General features: G+C 34.0%; 1 protein-coding gene across 6 annotated transcripts in view; it reads right to left on the reverse strand.

Annotated features, from left to right (window-relative positions):
• The window catches only part of AFG1L (AFG1 like ATPase), a 196,013-nt gene that overhangs the window by 110,238 nt on the left and 62,135 nt on the right, over positions 1-23,640 (reverse strand). For all 6 annotated transcript variants that reach the window (XM_031456112.2, XM_010989608.3, XM_064486804.1 and 3 more), the window contains 3 exons: positions 21,877-21,978; positions 20,826-20,956; positions 12,193-12,292 (listed from right to left, as the gene is read on the reverse strand). In XM_031456112.2, coding sequence (XP_031311972.1) covers positions 12,193-12,292; positions 20,826-20,956; positions 21,877-21,978 — 333 coding nt within the window. The remainder of the gene's footprint in view (positions 1-12,192; positions 12,293-20,825; positions 20,957-21,876; positions 21,979-23,640) is intronic.

The following is a 23,640-nucleotide window of genomic DNA, read 5'->3' on the forward strand; positions in this document are numbered from 1 at the left end:
AATATGTGAGATGAAAAATATGCTGGATGGGAATAATAGCAGGTTAAACATTGCAGAAGAAAGTATTAGTGAACTTTAAATCATATCAGTTAAAAACTAGCCAAAATGAAGCTCAGAGAGAATTAAAAAACTAAGAAAAATGCACAGAAAATAAGTGACTTCTAGGGCAACTTTAAGCAACCTAATATATGTGCAATTGTAGTACTCAAAGGAGAGAAGAGAAGGAGATAGGAAAAATATTTGAAGAAATAATGGCCAAATTATCTTCAAACTTGATGAAAACTATAAACCCATAGACCTAAGTAGCTCATTAAAGTCCAAGCACAAGAAACATGAAGAAAACTAAATCGAGACCTATTATAATCTATATGCTTAAAACTGGTGATTATAGAAAACCTTAAAAGCAGCCAGAGGAAAAAAAGATACACTACATACAGAGGAACATGATAAGAATGACAACAACTTCTTAATTGGAAACAATGCAAGCCAGAAAATGGTAGAGCAACATCTTTAAAGGTCAAAAGAGAAAAAACAAAACTGTCAACATAGAATTCTATCCTAAGCAAAAATATCTTTTAAAATACAGACTTTTTGTGACATACAAAAGCTGAAAGAATTCATCACCAGAACCACAAGAAATCTTTAAAAGAAGTCTTTAGGCAGAAAAATAATACTGGATGGAACCTTGGATTACACAAAGGAGTAAAGAGTACCAGAAATGGTAACTGTGGGTAAATATGAGCCTTTTTAAATTATCTAAATGCTTTTAAAAGATAACTATTTAAAGCAAAAATAATAGTGTATTGTCACATTTATAACACATGTGGAAGTAAAATGTATGATAATAATAGCACAAAGTCTGGGAGAAAAAGATATATATGGTGATAAGTTCTTATTTCTATACCTGAAACAGTATACAATCACTTGAAGATAGACTGCGATAGGTGAAAAATATAAACTGAAATTACCAAAGGAAACCGTAAAGCCTTATCTAAAACTTCAGAAAAAGGAAAGCTTTTGAATAAAGCTTCTTCAACTCAGCCTAATGGTTCTAAAATACATCCATGTTGTTATGCGCTCTTTCTTTTTTATTGCTGAGTGTCAATAATGTGTGATGACACACACATTTAAAAGTAAGAAAGTTAGGATGATATACACATTTATTGTTGCTGATGTTAATTTACCACATGTATCCTTGATTAATAATGTTTTGAATGAAAATTGCTTTAAAGATAACAGGAAGGTTAAATCCTTTCCATCAATCCAACAAATAGTCCTACCAATTGAATACATTTTTTATTCAAAAAATAGTCAGCCTCCACTTTAGATATCCTACAACATCTTAAATGGTGCAATCCCCTGTAACAGGGATAACTGGAATCCAAGGAAATTATAGGCTCCACGGGGTCTTTTTTAAAGGAACTATGAAAGAGAAACTTAATAAAACATTACATAAAATCTTGATTACAAAAATACTACGTATCCATACACTTACATATTTATTTTCAGTAAAGTACCAATGAAGATGTTTTTCACACCAGAGCTTCCTTTTATAACAGAATTCAATGAATGTAAATATCATGACTAGAATCTTCAATGAGGAAACAGACCTTGGGCATATCTGGGAATCCCCTGTGTGTGAAGAAGACCCAAAACCAGCCAGGCAAAAACTAGCAGCAGGATCTCCGACTCTCCTGTTAACATTTAAAACCATTTATTTCATTATCAAGTGTGAGAGGCTAAGGCTCAGCCAACAACAGCTTTCACTATGACTCTAAATGTTGTCTTCGGAGTCTGAAGCCCTAACTACCAGATGGGGTGTTGGTGACAGAGAATGGAGTTCTTTGACTAACTTCTTTACAGTGGTTTTAGTTCATTGTGGTTTTTACACTGATCTCTACAAAAATTGCACAGATGAGTCAGTGCAGACCTTAGCATCTCTCTCCACAACTTCCCTTTTGCAATAATATTACACTTATTTTCTGCAATGTCAACTACAAAATTAGATGGGACTTCCTGTCAAAGATTTATACTGAGGAAGAAACTGTCTTCTATCATTTTCTATTCTTCACATTGGATAATTTCAAGTTCTCTAATCTGTTCTCCATTCTGCTATTAAGCTCATGAAGTGAATTTCTATTTAAGATACTGTCTTTTCTAGTTCTAGAATTTAAATTTGGAACATTTTTATGGTTTCTATTTCTCTGTTGAGATTTCCTATCTTTTCATTCATTATGAATATATTTTCTTTACCTCATTTCCCCCCAAATTATACTTATAGTTGTTGCTTTAAAGCCCTTGTCTGCTAATTCCAATATCTGGGTCATATTGGGGTTGGTCTCTGTTGATGTTTTTTTCTCTTGAGGATAGGTCATATTTTCCTTATTCTTCACTTTGGGATGGGATCCTGGAGCTTATAGATTCTGTTTCATTTTCTGAAAAGTGTTGACATTTTTGTTTTAGCAGGAAATTACCTGGTTGGACTCAAACTATAAACTTATATCTCAGTTCAGTACCTTATCCTTAGAAAGCTTGTGGTTTACCCTGCAAATGTATGGTTCAAAGGTCAGTCAAGAGATTTGGGCAGGATTTATACATAGAACTTGGGGCTATATCAATCTAATTCTCTCTGGGATTCATTTTTCATCTTCCAGCAGTAATGCTTGCCACAAACTCTGCCATCTGGTTCTTCTGGCCAGAAAGACTGTGGGTTTTCTCTCAGAATTTTAGTCACCCAACACGGCCCTAAAGGTGATAGCCATTTTTAAAAAGAGAAAAAAGAAAAAAAAGGGAAATTCTTTCCATTTTGGACCCTCTTCCAAGTTTTGTCTCCCCTCTATAATCTTTATGACTTTTTTCACTCTCTAGGACCTACAGAGAGTCATGTTATAAATTTTGTTCAAAATGTATTATTGTGAAATGTATTATTGTCTTTGTAAGAAGGTCATTTGGCTAGGAGCTTAATCAGCCACATCAGAAAAGAAGAGGTTTTAGTTAATAAACACAACCCATTTATATTTCCTGTCATCGATTATATGTGATCTTGTTTCATGGTTTTTGTTCTTTTTTGTTGTTGTTGTTTCTTCTTTCTAGCTTTTGCTCTAAGAAATATTTCTACTTTGATCTATTGTTTTTTCTAGTAATTTAAAAAGTAGAAGGTGTATCTTAAATCCTAAAATATTTGACTATTTCCCTAGTTACCAGTTCCACAAATGACACAATCACTCAGGATCTATAAACCCTCTCTCCAAGGGGAACAAAATTTACAAATATATAAGCAATCAATAACTGCAAATATTCACTTATACTTAGTTCATTGTTATGATCAATTTTCTTATTTCGAACTCTTCTTTCTAATAAGTTCACATTAAGACCTCTTTTCTTCAGGGGTCTTATTTACTTTTTTTAATCATTTTACTTTTTATTCTTTCTACACGCTGGCAGAGCTTCTTAAGTTGTTTCCCTACATCACTGATTTCACTGTCTATAGCTTCAATTCTAACACTTCAGTGCTTCTAATGCTGATTTTAACTGATTTATTTAAATTCTCTTATTTCACCTAGCATTCTTTTATTTCAGTGCTTCTAATGCTGATTTTAACTAATTTATTTAAATTCTCTTATTTCACCTAGCATTCTTTTATTTCAAGTGACTTCGTGGTAAAACGGTTTTCAACTCAATCTGTCTCTCAGTTTATTTTTATTTTCTTAAATAATTTTGTTAACATTTTTTATTGATTTATAATTATTTTACAATGTTGTGTCAAATTCCAGTGTAGAGCACAATTTTTCAGTTATACACGAACATATATATATTCATTGTCACATTTTTTTCTCTGTGAGCTACCGTAAGATCTTGCATATATTTCCCTGTGCTATACAGTATAATCTTGTTTACCTATTCTACAATTTTGAAATCCCAGTCTATCTCTTCCCACCCCCCTACCCCCTTGGCAACCACAAGTTTGCATTCTATGTCTGTGAGTCTATTTCTGTTTTGTATTTATGCTTTTCTTTTTTTTTTTTTTTTTTAGATTCCACATATGAGCTATCTCATATGGTATTTTTCTTTCTCTTTCTGGCTTACTTCACTTAGAATGACATTCTCCAGGAGCATCCATGTTGCTGCAAATGGCGTTATGTTGTCGGTTTTTATGGCTGAGTAGTATTCCATTGTACAAATATACCACCTCTTCTTTATCCAGTCAACTGTTGATGGGTATTTAGGCTGTTTCCATGTTTTGGCTATTGTAAATAGTGCTGCTATGAACATTGGGGTGCAGGTGTCATTTTGAAGTAGGGTCCCTTCTGGATATATGCCCAGGAGTGGGATTCCTGGGTCATATGGTAAGTCTATTCCTGATCTTTTGAGGACTCTCCATACTGTTTTCCATAGTGGCTGCACCAAACTGCATTCCCACCAGCAGTGTAGGAGGGTTCCTCTTTCTCCACAGCCTCTCCAGCATTTGTCATTTGTGGATTTTTGAATGATGGCCATTCTGACTAGTGTGAGGTGATACCTCATTGTAGTTTGATTTGCATTTCTCTGATAATTAGTGACATTGAGCATTTTTTCATGTGCCTATTGATCATTTGTATGTCTTCCTTGGAGAATTGCTTGTTTAGGTCTTCTGCCCATTTTTGGATTGGGTTGTTTACTTTTTTCTTATTAAGTCGTATGAGCTGCTCATGTATTCTGGAGATCAATCCTTTGTCAGTTTCATTTGCAAAAATTTTCTCCCATTCCATAGGTTGTCATTTTGTTTTACTTATGGTTTCCTTTGCTGTGCAGAAGCTTTTAAGTTTCATTAGGTCCCATTTGTTTATTCTTGCTTTTGTTTCTATTGCTTGGGTAGACTGTCCTAGGAGAACATTTCTGAGATGTATGTCAGATAATGTTTTGCCTATATTTTCCTCTAGGAGGTTTATTGTATCTTGTCTTATGTTTAAGTCTTTGATCCATTTTGAATTGATTTTTGTGTATGGTGTAAGGGAGTGTTCTAGCTTCATTGTTTTACATGCTGCTGTCCAGTTTTCCCAACACCATTTGCTGAAGAGACTGTCTTTATTCCACTGTATATTCTTGCCTCCTTTGTCGAAGATTAGTTGACCAAAAGTTTGTGGGTTCACTTCTGGGCTCTCTATTCTGTTCCGTTGGTCTATATGTCTGTCTTTGTACCAATACCATGCTGTCTTGATGACTGTAGCTGTATAGTATTGTCTGAAGTCTGGCAGAGTTATTCCTCCAGCCTCTTTCTTTCTCTTCAGTAATGCTTTGGCAATTCTAGGTCTTTGATGGTTCCATATAAATTTTATTATGATTTCTTCTAGTTCTGTGAACTATGTCCTGGGTAATTTGATAGGGATTGCATTAAATCTGTAGATTGCCTTGGGCAGTGTGACCATTTTAACAATATTGATTCTTCCAATCCAAGAGCATGGGATATCTTTCCATTTTTTAAAGTCTTCTTTAATTTCCTTAATCAGTGTTTTATAGTTTTCCATGTATAAGTCTTTCACCTCCTTGGTTAGATTTATTCCTAGGTATCTGATTACTTTGGGTGCTATTTTTAAGGGGATTGTTTCTTTACTTTCTTTTTCTGTTGATTCATTGTTAGTGTAAAGAAATGCAACTGATTTTTGAATGTTAATCTTGTAATCTGCTACCTTGCTGAATTCTTCAATCAGCACCAGCAGTTTTTGTGTGGACCTTTTAGGGTTTTCTATATATAGTAACATGTCATCAGCATATAATGACACTTTTAACTCTTCTTTTCCAATTTGGATCCCTTTTATTTCTCTCTCTTGTCTGATTGCTGTGGCTAGGACTTCCAAGACTATGTTGAACAGGAGTGGTGATAGTGGGCATCCTTGTCTTGTCCCAGATTTTAGTGGGAAGCTTTTGAGTTTTTCACCATTGAGTACTATGCTGGCTGTAGGTTTGTCATATATAGCTTTTATTATGTTGAGATATGTTCCCTCTATACCCACTTTGGTGAGAGTTTTTATTATAAATGGGTGTTGAATTTTATCAAATGCTTTTTCTGCATCTATTGAGATGATCATGTGGTTTTTGTCCTTTCTCTTGTTGATGTGTCTCTCAGTTTAGATCTTCTATATCACAGGGTCTATACTTTCCTGATTTTTAAAGAATACAAAACAGAAATTTTCTAATACTTACTTACTTCTCCTGCCTACTTATTGTCCCATATTAAGGTACTCTTTGTTTACATAATCTTGAAAAAAGAGTTGTATCACTAATCTTGGGAACACTTGTAATCAAGATATGTGGTGATTCGCCTCCCTATCCACCTAGTTGTTCTTATACTCTTTCTGTCTGTAATGTAGTTCAATGTTAAAAAGTGATAGTTGGCATCCTTGCCTTGTTCATACTTGTAGTAGAAATACCACAGTGTCCCTAGTTAGCATAATTCTGACTTTTGAACTGATAAACATATATTTGGTATCATATTAAGAAATTCTCCATCTATTTGTATTTCATGAAGTGATTCTATCAAGATGTTGAATTTTGCCAAATGCTTTTCAAGCTTTTATAGTGAAAATTAATGGATTTTTTTCTCCCTAGAAGTATTAATATGATAAATTACATAAGCATGTGTGTATGTGCCAACTTTCTAGTGATATCCAGTCTTTTATTTACTACAGACATGTTAGCTTGAGTAAGAATCACACAGTGTTGTAGGCTGATAACCTAAATAAGACAGGATTATTCTCAGACATTCTAATGCTATCTGTAGCATTCTGATTATAATAAATAGTGAATTAAAAATTAGAAGGTCCAGAATTCACCAATCAAGAGGACCTTTTTCTTTTTAGCACTTTGTGTTTTACTGTCAAAGAAGCAGTCATTTCAACTTACATATTCTTTTTCCCCATAAAAATATACTCTTATTTTTGATTGAATAAGTTAAGTTTAATTATTAATTTTTATTTTAATTAATTTAATCTACCAGTCTATTATTAACTTGTTGTTAGGTCTCCATGCATTTAAATCTAAAATATTTTCCCTACCAGAATATCATGGAATTAACAAAATTTTATTTCAGAACCTAGAAAGTGACTGGCATATATATGCTATTTTAAGTGTTGATTTTTGTTTCTGGTTTTTCTAATGACCTGACAATATAGTCCTTGAAAAGTAAAAATATGTCTATTTTCATATAGGCCATATACAGTTATTTACCTAAATGACAAAAATGCTAAATAAATCATTTACTTGAGATTTTATAAAAATGAGAAATTGAATATCAACTAGATATATTTTTATCTAAAAATTTCCCAGTAATTTCTTATTCCTATGGATCTTCTCTGCTTCAAGTTCAAGAACCTTAACCAGATTACACTAAAAAATATAAAATAATAGTACTACAAATGTTATGCTACACATGTTTTAAAATATAGTAAATATATTTTGAGCTTGCAAGAAAGTAGGAAAATCCCTGCAGGCCAGTAAACAAACAGGAAGCTAAAAGCTAAAGTAGTAATCATGAGCTGACACTGGTTTTGAGTTTTAACAACCACATGGTATACACAGAATGAGGCCTGGACCCAAGCAAGGTAGGACTTAAAAGTGAGGACGAGAAAAAACAGTGACATACAGGCAGTCACTCTTTGGTACCTTATTTCCTTTACCCCCTGAAGTATTGCTTCCCTTTCTTTTCTTCTGGACTTTCCCAGACCACTCCCCTCCATTGCTATTTTCTCTCCTAAGTTCCTAAATTCTGGTGTTGCTTTTACTTGACTATAAATTACTTTCTATTAAAATGATTAATTATTTATTAAATGTTTCTTATCATTTTCTATTAAAATTAATAATTAATCTATAAATTTACAATTAAGCTATTGACAAATAAAAGATGAGGGTATGAGACTGTAATCTCCACCAACAACACTCATTCTTGCCCAGGAAATTAATGCACTATAGCTAGAAATGGAGGGGATGAGAAGAATGATGTGGAAGAAAATTAAACAGAGAGGCTAAAGAGTTGGGGGTGGGGGCAGAATATGCATTGTTCTCCACTGGGCAATATCTTCTAGACCTCTAACCTCCAGATTATTCTGACTGTATTGAATAAAGGCACCACCACTCACCTAGTTAGTTGTACAAGCCAGAAATTCAGAAATTGTCCTTTCCTTTTCCCTCAATATCCAACGTATAACTAGGTACTTTCTGTTTTACTTGTTAAATATCTTTCAGATCTATCCTCTCCATTTCCATTGGCATCACCCTATACCAGGTTTTCTCAACCTTGAAACCATGGATATTCTGGGCTATATAATTCTTTGCTGTGGGGGATATCCCTGTACACTACAGGATGTTTTGGTAAAATTCCTGGCTTCTACCTACTAAATACCAGTAGTAGCACACACACCCCATCCTGCCTAGTTGTGACAACCAAAGATGTCTCAAACATTGCCAAATATCCACTGGTTTGCATAACAGCCACCTAGTTGAGAATCACTGCCTTATACCAAGCTATCGTTATTCCTTGCCCAGTATATTGCAATAGCCTCCTATATGTCCCCCTAAATCTGCCATATTACTGCACCCCATCCCATAACCCACTCTCTATACTATAACCACAGTGATATTCTGAATCCAACCTTGTTAGTCTCTGCTTAAAGCACTGCAAAGGCTTCCCATCTCTCTCAGAATAAAATCATACTGCTTTATAAGTTCCCAGCTCTCACTTCTTCAGATTCATCTTATACCTCACTGCATTCTACTTCCCCTCATTCACTGCACTCCAGCCACACTGGCTACCTTTCAATTCCTAAAATGGGCCACTCTCTCCAACCACTGGACTTCTGCCAGGAAGGTTCTTCTCTCACTTCTTGTAATACTCTGAGAATAAGTATATGCTATTTTTAAAATGATAATAACTACCTGGGGGCTGTAGATTTAAAGCTGTGACCTGAAGAAAAAGCTGAATGCATCTTGATGACTGGAAAAGAGGATACAGTGTATCTAGGACAGGGTAGACAAAGATTAGTGATGACCAACAAGGAGAAAAGATAAAGGATAATCTGTCAAAATAGTCACAAAAACCTATGTCACAGCCCCTGTTCTGCCACTCACTATCCATGTGACTTGTTTTTAATTTATACACAGGAAAATTAACTTTTTTGTTGTCCAGTTCTATGAGTTTTAACACATGTAACCACTACTGGAATCAGGATACAAAACAATTTCAAACCTCCCCTTAAAACTCTCTCATGTTGGCCCTTTGTAGTCAAATACCTCCCTACTCCAGCCCCGGCAACCACTGACCCATTCTTTGTCCTATACATTTACCTTTTCATACTTAATCTCTCTGAGTCTTATTTCTTCATCCATGAAATTATATACAAAAAATTATATACACTTGTGTGTTACACACATACACAACATCAGGAGATGGCATATATACATACCATCTTCTTTATATTAAAATATTAAGTTACCTATGATGATTAGTTGTTGGCTATTGCTAAGAAACCTGGTGTATGATAAGCATCCTGTCTAGGTTCACATTTAGAAAAAGCTTTCTTTAAATTTGAGGCCAATGCCGAATTCTTGGAATTCTGTATCTTGGATTTTCAGTCCTCTCCAGAAGGGTGGTTCCACCTCGAATTGCTGTGTGCTACCTTGGTGCGCCTGTAACTCTTCTCATTCCTACAAAGCTATGAGCTCCAAAATGTTCCTTAACCTCTGTTTGCAGTTGTCCTTCCCCAGTTCACCATACTGCAGTAGCTTGAGCAGCCAACTGCAATTTTCTTTTCTGCAGTCTTTCCTAGGAGGCCATTCTAAGCTTGTTCTAGCATCTTGCTCTTTATGAACACAGCTTATCACTGAATGTCTAGAGGCAACAGTGAGGATGCCATTAAGTCAACAAGTCAGCTGGAGTAGAGTCAAACCTTATGTCCCTCTCAATGATCTAATATGAAGAAACTCACTACCTTGTCTCATAGGGTGGTTACACTAGTAAATCACCAGAATGCTGTACATAACATTATAAGGATTTTAATAAATGCATCTGAGAAAATTATTTATAATTCTCTTACAGTATACCAGATTAGGAATAACTATAATTGTTTGAATAACTGGATTTAAAAGTATTAATTAACTAATAGATGTCTCCCTAAAATAATGCCTCCAATGGTATAGTATAGGGGTCTAAACTTGGCCCCATTTTGTTTACATATTTTAATTAATGAATGGCTCAAGATATAGAAGCATGATTACTAAGTTTATAAATGTCATAGTAGGAGTAGCTAAAAATAATTTGTTAGCATCATACTTCAAAAAAATCAGCATAAATCAATAATATGGAATAACATAGACAAACTAATAAGCTGAATGTAATAGGAAGAAAAAAATCAACTACACAAATATAGAAAAAGAGAGATCTAGTTTGACAGCAGCTCACATAGTAATAACTGGGTACAAATTCGATGACAAAGCAGCTCACACTATTACATTGCCCTTTTCAGGTTCAATAATGAACTCCATGTTACCAATTCCAATGATCAATTTTCTACCTCATTTTTCACCTCCTAGCAGCACTTAACAAAGGTGATCATCCATCTTTTTTGTATCACTTTCCTTTTCCTTGCTTGATACTCTCTTGGCTCTCCTCCTACTCACTGACTGCTCTTTCAACTTCCTTTAGGACTGATGATTCTCAAATTTATATCTCTAGTACAAACCTTTCAAATGAAATCCAAACTCTTATATGCATCTGCCTCATAATTGTAGAAACCCCTACTTCCACCTTCCTACCCAAATTAGCTTTTCCTGTCATCTTCCCCATCTCAGTAAACAGTAATTTTATCCTTTCAATTGCTAAGATCAAAACCTTTGAGTCTTTGATACCTCTTTTTTTTTTCATACCCCATATTCATTCCATCAGTAAATCCTTTTGACTCTGCCTACAAAATCTGACTACTCTCACTACCCTCAGTGCTCCAGCATCTCCCCTCAGGATTGTTACAATCATCTCCTAAATGTTATCTCTACTTCCAATCTTGAAACCTCATCCCCACAACCTATTCTCAGCACTGCAACCAGAGAGATCCTTTAAAAACATGCATTCATTCAACATTCATTCCAAGGCTATTCACTGAGATCCATCCATATGCAAGGTGCTGTTTTAGGTGCTTAAAATACATGTATCTGTGAACAGAAGAGGCAAAAGTTGCTGCCCTCGTGAAGCTTTTGCATTCTGAAAGAGGACTGACAAGAAACTATAAATATAGTAAATAAGTAAATTATAATGTGGGTCCATAAGTGCTATGGGAAAAAAAATAGAGCAGGTAAGGAGAAGCAGTGCCAGAAAAAAAGAAAGATTTGGGTTATAGATTCAAATAGGGAGGTAAGTCTAGGCTTCATTGGCAAAGTAACACTTGAGCAAAGACCTGAAAAAGGTAAGGACTTAGCCATGTAGGTGTCTGGTGGAACAGCATTCCAGGCACAAAGACATTAACATTAAGAATGCATAAAATATTTTTGGTTCCTTCAACCTTCAACTGACCATATGATGGGCTGAAAGATACAAGATTTTAAACTTTTTTTATCTATATAATCTTATGGGGTTTTTTAAATTTTTGGTTTTTTGGGGGGAGGTAATTAGGTTTTATTTATCTTTGATGGAGGTACTGGGGATTGAACCCACGACACTATGCATGTTCGCATGCACTCTACCATTGAGCTATATCCTCCCCATTATATAATCTTGTATTTTAATTCTTAAATAACGCTCTCATAAGCCACAAGTGCTTTTTTAGAAATGATAACTTAAATGAAGTATCAGAAACTACTTATGCAGGCAAGCTTTAAGTCTTTTTCCAAGATTCAATTAGGAGTTTTGTCTTTCTTTTCACTGAGTTTTTTTTAAGGCTCATAAAAATGTGTTAGAAAGTCCTGTATTTTTTGATATGTACATATGACATATCAAATACTCAGACAAAAACAGCAAGTGCATCGAACACGGAAGGATCACCTGGATTGAGCTAGCTAAAGATACAAACATTTTTCAAATACTGAGTTTTCAGATTAAGTTAGTTATAAAACTAATGATAAGCAAAGTCATCATATTTATTAGCACAATAAAATGAGTACAAAATTGTGGATTTTTAAAAGCTTGTTAGTTTCCACCTAATTGGATGTGACTAGCACAATGTTTGTTTTTACCTTCCGGTGGCCTGTTGGATGTTGCCACAACGACGACCCCATTTTTGAACAGATTTTCAAAAAGCTGTTTCAGAATCATGGCATCAGCAATGTCAGTGACCTATGGACAGCAACACATTTGTTTTATTTTAATTTCACTTGTGCTCTAACAAATTTGCTAATGGCTCATCTTTTCAAAAAAAAAAAGATGGAAGTGAATTCCAAGAGAAAAATTCTAATTATCATAATGAAGAAAAGAGTAGATAATTAAATGCATGAAAGACTGTATAGTAGTCTTTTAAATTTGACTCTTCTTTTTCTCAAGCCTATCATTTCTACACAAATTATCAAATGATTCTATGTTAACTTCTTTTATAGAACTACAGGTGGAAAGCATAGATAATTGTCCTAAACATTTAGGATGTCTAATTAATTAGAACATGATCAACTCCCCCCTCCTACTTCTATCACAGCCACCCTCCCCCCGCAAAAAGAGGAGCAAGAGAAAAAAAGAGTAAAAAACACATACACAGGCTGTTTGAGATTTCTAATACCTTTTTGGCAAAGGTCTCTGAAAAGGTGACTTTAAATTGTAATGGGACTTTAGAAATAAGGACAAGTAGCCAGTGAGACATAATCAGCTGCTGTTGAAAATAGAATGATATGACATAGATACTATTGTGCAATTGTTGCACAAAACAATTCAACAGATGGCCCATCACAAAAATAAGCAATTTCATTGTTCTTTTTAAGTGCCTTCTATTACTGTCCATGAATAATCAAAAGGCACTGCAGTCACTTCCAGCACAGCCAGCCTCTGCTAACCTTCGCAAACACAAATATTCCTTCTACCAAAAAGAAGAGAAAAAACCTTACAAGAATGGTTAACACAGTGATTTTTAAAAAATCACTTCTGACAAAACCAGAAATGCATAATACAGATAAAACTATTCCATCTAATTTACAAAAATACATATAACTATTAATCTTTTCTAAAATTATTTTTAAAAATCCACAATTTACAAGCAAGCTTAATGATAACTTTAAAAAAAAAAACCTTTAAAAAATCACAAATACAAAAATTAAGGATGGAAGGAAGTTGACTTCAAAAATTAATGTATAGTGAAGGCTGATAGAAATCACTGCACCTTACCCTATGAATATAACAACATGGATTTGGGATGCTCCCAATGTAAGAATGTTTTGATTTTTGTTTAATAGCACATTTTCAACAATCTCAAAAAAGCTTATTTTATACTTACAAAATATATCACATAATATATATCACATTGTTATTTTTAAATCATGTTAAAGTAGATAGAAACTAGTGGAATTTTTTCAAATTAGATCAAAATATTAAAAGTTACCAACTAAAGTGTTATAACACAACTAACTACAATAACCTCGGTGACACACAAGTCTAAATCACTTTTCTCGTTCAGCTAATATCTTACTCAAAAGTTTACTTACTTCCTTCCCATATGAACAAAACCAAACCAAACCAAATCAGGATATGGGGATGTACAGATCTTTTTTTTGCTGTTTCAGGCTATATCTTCAAAACATTAACTAAAAAACTACTTAAGATTTCATAAATTAAAAAGACTTCAAATTTACAAAGTGGCAATTAAAATGAAAAGGAAAGTAGTACTGATATTATTTAATTTGGAGCTTAGGATCATTGTCAAATTTTGCTTCCGCCAAAACATTCACAGAAAAGGCCCTTTTCAAATGCTTAAACGCCAGTGGCATTTCTGATGAGAGGACAGAACAAGCTTGTAAATTTTGTAAGCAACAGCATTTTTAAATTGGATTCCCATACACTGACTTTTAAAAAGAATGATATCAATTAAAATTACCCAATTTTAGAGAATAAAAATAATCATCTGACTTATCTCACTGATGTTCTTGAAAAAAATAAAAATAGCTTCAGTGCCCTGAGACTCAGAAAACTGAAGGGACATTTAGCCTATAACACAGTGCAAAGGTTTAAACAGAAAGTTGAAGAAAGCAAAAAAATAAAGACTTGTGATTGAATTATAATTTGTTGTTTTCGTATTACAGAATGTTTTTGCCCTGGCAGAGTAAATTAACTTGGAGAAGCTATGGCTAATTAATAAAGCAGGAGTCATTTGGTGTAGATGGGTGCCAATGTATACTCTTTTGATCTCGCCCCCGCACTTGTTCAGCTTTGCAGGGGAACAGCAATTTTACAGTATAAGTGAACAGAAGACAATTGGCCACACATTCTTGAAGAGCGAGCTTTTTCAGCACCCAGCATTTCATTACCACCAGGAACAAAGGAGAAGGCTACAGATTACTACCAAGGGTAGTCTGCTAATACAGAGATTGGAGACATTTCATTAGCATTAAAGAGACAAGATTTTTTACGACCTAGAGTTGCTTTCCATTATGACTCACTTAAGTAAGAAAAGAAAAAAAAAATCTAATGGTTAATTTACATGTGTAAGTGCTTGAGTCTCAGTCATCCACTGATTGGTACAGTGTCATGTAATGAGTGACAAACATAAGCATGCATTATCAGTAATTAGTATTAGCACAAAAATAAGCGTCTAGTTTTTATTAGCAGTTTTTAATAGCTTTCTTGTTTTATAAAAACGGTCAAAACTATTTTTCAAATGATATCGATAGCTTATAGAGAAGAATTTTGCATGATATTCTGATCAGACTTTTTTTTTTTTTGAACCGTATTTCTTTTTTTTTGAACCGTATTAGTGAAACATCTATCCAGTGTCCCTAAAAAAAGACAGGAAGAAATAACACTTTAAAAAAATTCAGTTTCCTTCAGTATTCTGGTATCTTCAGAATCATAAACAGTTTAATAATAATACAAATATTCAACGAGAATATAATGAAGACTCTAAAGAAAATTTTAAGGAAAACTTACTCTTTTACTTAAGCAATTAAAACACATAAAAACATCCTACTTAGACAAATTTCTCAAATGAGAAAAGAATTGTGTATCTGATACCACAGGTAAAACTGGAATGCTACACTTAGTAATGATGGCCAAGCTAACGAGGAATATATTCTGCAAATGTATTCTGAATGCTACCAAAACATAATCTTCAAAATGTCCTAAACTCAAGAGCACAAAAAAGAATGTATTCTTATTTTTAAGCAGCAATAATTCTCATTCATCTCCCTAGTGAAATAAATATTATATTAACACCATCTAAAGGCCAATAATTACTTAAAAATCAAGACCACTAATAGGAGTCAATTTTAAAAGTGCAATGATTGTAGTTATACTGTTGTTAAGATTAAAATGCCTAAAAAACTCTTTTCTAGTAAATCAGCAATGTATTGTACTAGGCTTAATAGGCTTAAGGTTAATTTTTAGGTTCTATCATTAAAACATCTACTAAAAGCCCAACCAGATCTGTATATTTAAACACATAATAAAAGATATATATCAAGGAGAACATATAACATAGCTGTTCCTACTAGCAAATAAGAGCACTGATGATGGATTCAAACTGTTACCAGCTGGGTGAACTTGGACAAGTTACTTAACCTCTCGGACCCTTAATTTCCTCATCAATGTAATGAAGGCAGTAATAATATCTACCTTACAAAATTGTTATGATACATATAGTAAAGCCTCTAGAAATGTTAATTATGACTGTTACCTATATACGTAGCTAGTATAATTCCATTACTTATGTATAGCTGTACAGAATTTTAGCTGTAGATGGAATGATACATAGCACAGTACAGTTGTTAAGAACATAGGCACATAGCACTCAGTAAATAGTAGGTAATATTATTACAGAATATACTAATAGATAGAATACAAGCATTCCAACAAATAAATGGGCATTGACTCAAACAGCTCATAAAAGATGGATTTTAACAGTAAGTAAACATATATGGAAATAATTAAACCATATTACTACTTAAAGGAATAAACATTAAAACAATAGATACCATTTTTCATCTATTAAATTAGACAAAAATGTTAAGATAACTCAGAATGTTGATGGGAAAAATGTAGGTTGTTATTATACACAGGGAAATGGGACTTAGTTTGGGGCTACTTCAATAGCTATTATTTGGTACATGGATTTATTCATTCACTCCTTCATTCACTATTATTGTTCATTCATTCATTCTCAAGCACTGTTCTAGACATTTGAGATACATCAATTAGCAAAACAAAGATTCCTGCCTTCAAGTTTACATCTCTGTAGAGGAATAAAAATATATATAATAAATAATAAACATAATAAGTAAATATTTATGAGGGTAATATATGTTATGAAAAAAGGAGGGTAGGGTCATTAGAAGTGTGGGGGTCATGGCAAATTGCAATTTTAAACAGGGTATAGTGATAGGCCTTGTTAGGGAGGTAACTGAGCAAAGATCTGAAGAAGTGAGAGGGTTATTCTGATGGGTATGTTGGGGAGGCTAATCCATGTACAAAAAGCATCCCCGTGCAGAGCCTCAGCTTGTTTGTTCTAAATTGTATGGATGTTGGGGGTCAGAGTGCTGGTGCAGCAATATTCAGGGGTATCTTTCTACCCTCTTGAATTTTAGAAAAAGGGAGACAAGCAGATATCTGGATTTTCAATAATCCAGTTTTGGTGTGCTGGAGGAACTTCGCCAAGACCAGTAGAAGATAGTCTAGGATACTGAAACTAGGAAATCCAAGCTCTGCTCAGTGATCATCTCTGTTAAGGGACACACTGTTGACCTTATATTCTCATGCTGCCTGGCTCTTCTCAACAAGGGGTATATGCAAATATTGGCTTTTTCTTGTATGCAGTAGTAAGCTCCAAGGTTCAAGTTTGGAAATGCCAAGGAAACAAAGAGCAAGACTATTAACATTTTTCATTCTAGGACATTCAGGTCAACTTTGCTCAAGGGAAAAGGGTCTCTAGTGTTGTCAAATCTAACATACTAGAATGCTGTACTGAAATTTGCAATCAAATAAGAGCAATCAATTTGGTTTTCAGTCTTTGTTTTGTTGTCTCTGTGCATATTTTCTTCAGAGCCCTGGTGAGAAGCATTTGGTACAACATTCACTATTTACTATGGTTCCCTAATCTATGAAGAAAATAGGATTGGAAACAGTAGGGAGCATTGAGTGAATCTGAAAGTATAGGAGATAAGGTCAGAGAGGGGGGTGGGGGGGCTTGAGCAAGAGGAATGACACCATCTATACAGCATAATATTTCCTACCTTAGAGTTTAAGCCCTTTTAAGTTGAGTTTTCTGTTATCTGCAGCCAAAAGCATTCTAGTAAATACCTCATCTCTTTGCTTTTCTTGGACTTTGGTTCAACAATCACGTAATTCTCCTTCCATTGGTAGTAACAGATTTTTATTAAGGAAGGTAACATTTCCTCACAGTATTTCTGTTGGTGCTATCTTTTCTATATGATAGGGAAATCCTCTTGCCACAGAAGCCAGAAGCAAAACATGAATTGAATAGTTCCATTCTCATCAACACTGTTTGCAAGAAGCAGGTACAAAAGATTTAGCTAAAGAAAAGGGGTTTATACTTGAGACTTTAGCTTGGGAAGGGCACTGAGAGCACCTCCTGGGAACTGGAGCTGGAGATTGGCCTGGGATTACATGTAGCTCCAGGGTTAGCTCAGTAGCTGCCTAGAGAGCACCCTAGTACCCCTCCCCTTAATGTGAATCAGCTACTTCCTATGTCTGTCTGTTCCTGTCTCATTACTAAGTGGGAACTTCTCTCCATACCTTTTAGTTCAAATACATGATAAAGAGTATAAGATTGGCTCAATCCCCAGGCCACACCACACAAGGCTAAGGTTGTTGACAAGCTTGTAAACTAGCTACTCACAGATCAGATGTCTAGACATGGTCCATTTGACTGTGGGACAGATAGGGTCCTGGGGTATGGAATAAGGCTCTTTAAGACTACTGGGATAAATGAGTAAATGGATGAATGAACATCAAACCAACTCTGGATAAGGCAGGCAATGACAGCTCCATCACATCCACTTTCTCTTCATTAGCAAGCAACGTTTTATAAGTAAGTGGCCTGCCTCCCTTTTGATCTCCCTTATACATCCTTAATATGTAATGTGAAAAATCCTTTTTGTTGCCTGCATTTCTTTTGCAAGACTTCACTCATCTGGAACATGAGTATCCTGATAGATGGGTGCTTTTGTTTCCTTCTTCCCAACCATATATTTGATCTTCTGAAATCTGAACTCAGTGGAGAGTGCCCAGAGCAACCAGACAGGTTCCTGTTAGGACCTATCAGGGAGGCATTATGACTTTCATGGGCCCTTTTACTTTCATGAGCCCTTTCTTCAATTAAAAAATAAGTGTATTTAAATATATATGTACATAAATATACATATATATAAAAGTTATATTTTATAACTGTTGGTATAAGTCAAATACAGTACAGAGGCAGACAGATACAGACTGGATTCATTACTTACATATTCATTTATTTCTTCAAATTTTAAAAGAAATTAAATTATTTTCATGAGACCCAAAAAGTATCATTGACCCTCAGTATTGTGCCTGTCAAGCCTAATTTGGCCCTATTTGTCATAAATATTCTCAGGACCTCCTTTGCACAACCAGATTTTTATCTTTTCCTAACCTTCTTAAACAATCTTGCCAATGATCCTTACGTCATAAAAACATGCCAATCATTTCGCTGAATGTTTTAAAATTTATATTTTTTAAGTTACAGGTAATGATTTTTACACGGTACCTAGGAAATTCTGATGCCTTTATATTCCTCATATATATTATGGAGATATAATAACCATCTTACAGAATTAAATGAAGTAAGGATATAAAAACACTTTTTAAATCATAAATTATTTTACAAAGGTTAGGTATTAATATATTTCTAACAATTTTCATTTCAATACCTTAATCAAAAATTTAACTGTCAACTCAATTTTATTTAGAGATATTTTGGTTAAGAGAATCATAATGAGAAACCGAGAGAGATAGTCTTTACTGATTCATCACTGACTTGTCGTTGAAAGCCACATAACTGTTAACTCAGCACTATTTTTAGAACTAAATGAGGCCCTTCTCTTTCTGCAATACATTGGTGTGCTTAGCGTACCTCTTTAGAGCAGCAGAGGAACATCTCTTTTCCATAAGCCTTTCTCGTGAAGACCTTTGTAGTTCTACAATACAAATGGTGAATGCCACACTATCTGAATACGACTGAAGGGAACAGGAAGTAAAAATTCCTCTTCCCCAGGTGGTTCACTGTAACACCATTCCTCGTGAAAAGTCTCCTTTCTCCTGTATCATAAACTGAGACTTGTTAGCTATATGTATTGAGTTGCTAGAGGAGACCTACCATGCCTCATTTAGAACAAAGGCACATCATCTTTTCACTAACCCAGGTTTTTAGGTACAGAAGAACAAGAAATAACTCACTACCAATTTAAATGTATAATTTCAGAGAATCTTACAACTGGAAGAAACTTTAAAATTCAATTAGGGGAATTTCCTCACTTCATCACAAATATGTTGTGAGGCTTAAATGAGATGTGCGACTCACCCTGGGCCTACCTTAGTCTCCTCTTAATAGTTCTCTGGGTCTTTATTCTAGGTAATCAGACACAGGAGTTTCTGCACTCAGCTCCAGAAATATTTTTCAAAAGTTTTAGGTGTGAAGTTCTATTTTTAAGCTTATATTCAGTACTTGTAGATTTTTCTATTTTCATTCCAATAATCAATTGTACTTATGACAAGCATTAAAGAAAAACCAACTATTACATTTCAGAGCTACCAAAAAAAGCAGTCAAATAAAGAGGAAGTAATTCTTAATCTAGAGTATCTTCTATCATCATCATTATTATTACTATTATTTTTATTATAACACTGGGCATTACACAGGATACAGAAGAAGCATAAGACATGGTATTTACCTTCATTCCCTATTTGCTCTCATAAGAAATAAATACTACCAACGAATATATGTATGTTCATGTATAACTGAAAAATTGTGCTCTACACTGGAATTTGACACATTGTAAAATGAACATAACTCAAAAAATGTTAAGAAAGAAAGAAAGAAAGAAAGAAAGAAAGAAAGAAAGAAAGAAAGAAAGAAAGACAGACTACCAATATAAATGCACAATTTCAGAGAATCCTAAAACTAGAAGAAACTTTAAAAGTTCAACTAGAGCAATTCTCTCCCTTTATCACAGGTAAGTTGTGAAGCATCAGAGATGTGTGAATCACTGGTTCTTTAGTAACACTTAAAAAACCCTCAAACATCTTTAAAGACATTATTTTATAATCATTATATTATCTCCATTATGGTGTAGAGGAAATGTGAATCCACTGACTAGAATACAGGAATAAGAAAACCTTTCCTATAAAAGGCTAAATGGTTAATGTTTTAGCCTTTGCAAGCCACATATGGTATTTGTTGCCTTTTCTTTCTCTTTACCCTTTAAAAATACAAAAATCTTTCTTTTCTCACTGGCCATACAAAAGCAGATGGGCCAGATTTGTCCTGTGCAAGCAGGTTTGCCTAGACTGGAAAATAAAATTAAAGACATAAGAGATAATGTGTCAAATCAATTTATAAAACAATGATAAAATCAGGAACAGAATTTAAATCTTCATACTTCATTCAGTATACTATTTTACATCTATATAACATCTCTACCTGAAATTCATCGAAACATAAGAGACATGCTTCTTCACTGATTTCTTCAGCTATGGGAGCTACTGGATCATATGATTTAGCCATGAATCCTGGTTTCCTTCTTGGCAAACTCTGTTTAAGGCGGTGTATTCCTTAAGTGGATGAAATTAAACACAAATCAAATATTGTATTAATAGTACATTTTAGAAAACCATAACACATTTTAAAATCTCTAAATGAAACATTAGTGTAACACAAAAGTGAAGTTTAAATTCCACATACAATCAAATATGATTATTGAAGTTGGTTGCATTTTCTTTACCTCAAAATAAGTTGTTCACATATGATTATATTCCCATGGTGTAAGGACACTTTGTGGTCATTCCATTTCCACTCTTCAGTCACTTCAGAGATGACAAAGTAATAGACAGCTGACTAGATGGTGACTAGATGGCTTGACAGATCAATCTTAGGCCTGAGGATTTCAGGGATGTGGGCACAGGAGATGATTCTGCCCTGTGTCTAGCATGTCTAATCAGAATATTCCCTTCTTTCTAGCCATTCTTACTTCATTCACTATATGTGTACTAAATGCTTAAAGTATTTGAAGAAAAACACAATTTTCTTGCCCTGAAGAGGTTACAGTACAGGTGGTAAACAAATAATGCAAAGACAAAATAACATAAGAGCACTGACAAAGCAATAAAGCATACATACAAGGACAAACTGAATGGCTCCATGCAAGGTGGCACAGAAGAAAGGACCTAAGTAAGAAGAGCTTCGTGAAAAAGTGAGGCTTTAACATTTCTCACTGACCCTTACTAGAAAGAGAAAATGCCTGACCTTCGTAGAGTAACCTCTGTTCTCTTATTTGGAAGTATTGAATTTGTCTCTAGGACCAACTCTGGACACAATACTAATTGTTTCAATACAGCACAAAATGAAACAAAATAAAATCTTACTCTTAGCAAAAATCTAATTTTTAAAAAGACTGGAAGATTAGGAACTTTATAAGATGAAGAAAATTACTTTGTAGTGTTTACAAATCACTTCTTTTAGATCATTAACTTACTTTCGTGAACATCTAGCATGAAACCATGAAAATGAACCCGTTTTTTCCTCTTTATTTCCACATAAGCATAAAACATGTCCATCACCATTGTTTTCCCTGTACCTAAAAAAAAAGGATTATTATTAAACAGTATGTACTGATTGCTCTAATGATTGTTCATTAGCTTTGGGATAATGAAACCACACTTTTCTACTGGAAAACTTAAAACCATGTTACTTTTTTAAAAAGGAGTGTTTATTTTTTGTTAAGCTAACTAACAAATACTCTTTTCTGTTAAAATCCTGTTTTGAGGAAATACAGCATTTATTTAACATTACAGGGACTATTTCCTGCAGAGAACTATATTCATTAACTGGCAAGATTACAGATTATTCATTTTTCCATTTCTCTTACAAAAGGCACCAGTATAAATAAAATAATTAAATAAATATTTATTGGGCCATTATGAAGCATGAGAAGCTGTCGTAGGCACTATGGGAAAATTCAAAAATGATAAATAAAAAAATACAGAATAGCATCTAACATAAATACTGAAAATAAATAACAGATGTAGATTAGAGCTAGAGAATTGTCAATCATCACACATTTTAAAGAGCTGAGAATAGGCTTTCAAAATGAGGCCTACATGCAGAAATCCAGACACAGTTAACCCTTATAATTAAATTATCTAATTTTCAGCACTCTGAAAATTTTAATCACTACGATTGCATTAGTAATCAAAGAGTCAAAAAAAAAAAAAAGTAATCGAAGAATCAACAGCCTGGGCATTTAACAAGGCACACACAGGAGGCCTATTTCCTCACAGAAAGCCCAGAGCTTTGGGGACACGGGCAGTGGTCAAGTTCGGTTCATACTTAGCATTCCCAGGCAGACAGGCCAGAGGATGCTGGTCCTGTCTCTTATCCCAGCTGCTTCTTCCACCACCACCTCACCACAGTGCTCTTGAGGAGCTGCAATTATTAACATCAAAGTCAGCTCAGGAAACAAGGTTTGAGTCTTAAATCTGTTGAGCTTCCCTCCATTCCATAAGATGACTTTGGGCCCATGCCATTTGAATTGTCAGAAACGTTTTTGTATACGACAATAATACAATTCGCTAGATTTTTAATGAGGAGACCATTTAGATTGAAAAGTAATTTTTTGCAAAAATATTCACTACAAATCTCTTGATATAGTGAGTGGCAGCAAATTTTATATAATTACATTTACACAAAGAAGTAAATTAATAAAGTTTCCAATTCTGCTGCTTGAAGCATAGTATACTTACAGATTCAGAAAAAGTCATGAATTATCTAACCAAAAATGTGAACATGTATTTGAACATAATATTTGTGCTAAGCCCATTTGAAAAATGGGCTTAAAATATAACAAAACTACTATTTTAAAAGTTTCTGAAGATAAAAGCAAAATGAAGAAATCATAAAGGAAAAACTGATAGATTAGACTACATGAAATTCAACCTTCTGAATATCAAAATCACCACAAACAAAATTAATATTCTTATTTATTTAATCAACATATTTTTATTTAATGACCAACATGTGTAAGGCCCTTTTCTAGATGCTTAGGATATGCTGGTGAACAAAACTGACAAAACTTCCTGTCCTCATGGAACTTGGGAGTCTAACCTTACATATCTTTAAGATATAAAGAGCTCTTGGAAACTAAAATAGGCGCCTTTTTTTGCTTTTCTGTCTTAAATCTCTTCTTTTTGAAAACTTCTCTACTGAGTATGATTCTATGAGGGTATCAATCACAGGGTGG

This window comes from Camelus dromedarius, chromosome 6, assembly GCF_036321535.1.
Source record: "Camelus dromedarius isolate mCamDro1 chromosome 6, mCamDro1.pat, whole genome shotgun sequence".
NCBI classification, from domain to species: Eukaryota; Metazoa; Chordata; class Mammalia; order Artiodactyla; family Camelidae; genus Camelus; species Camelus dromedarius.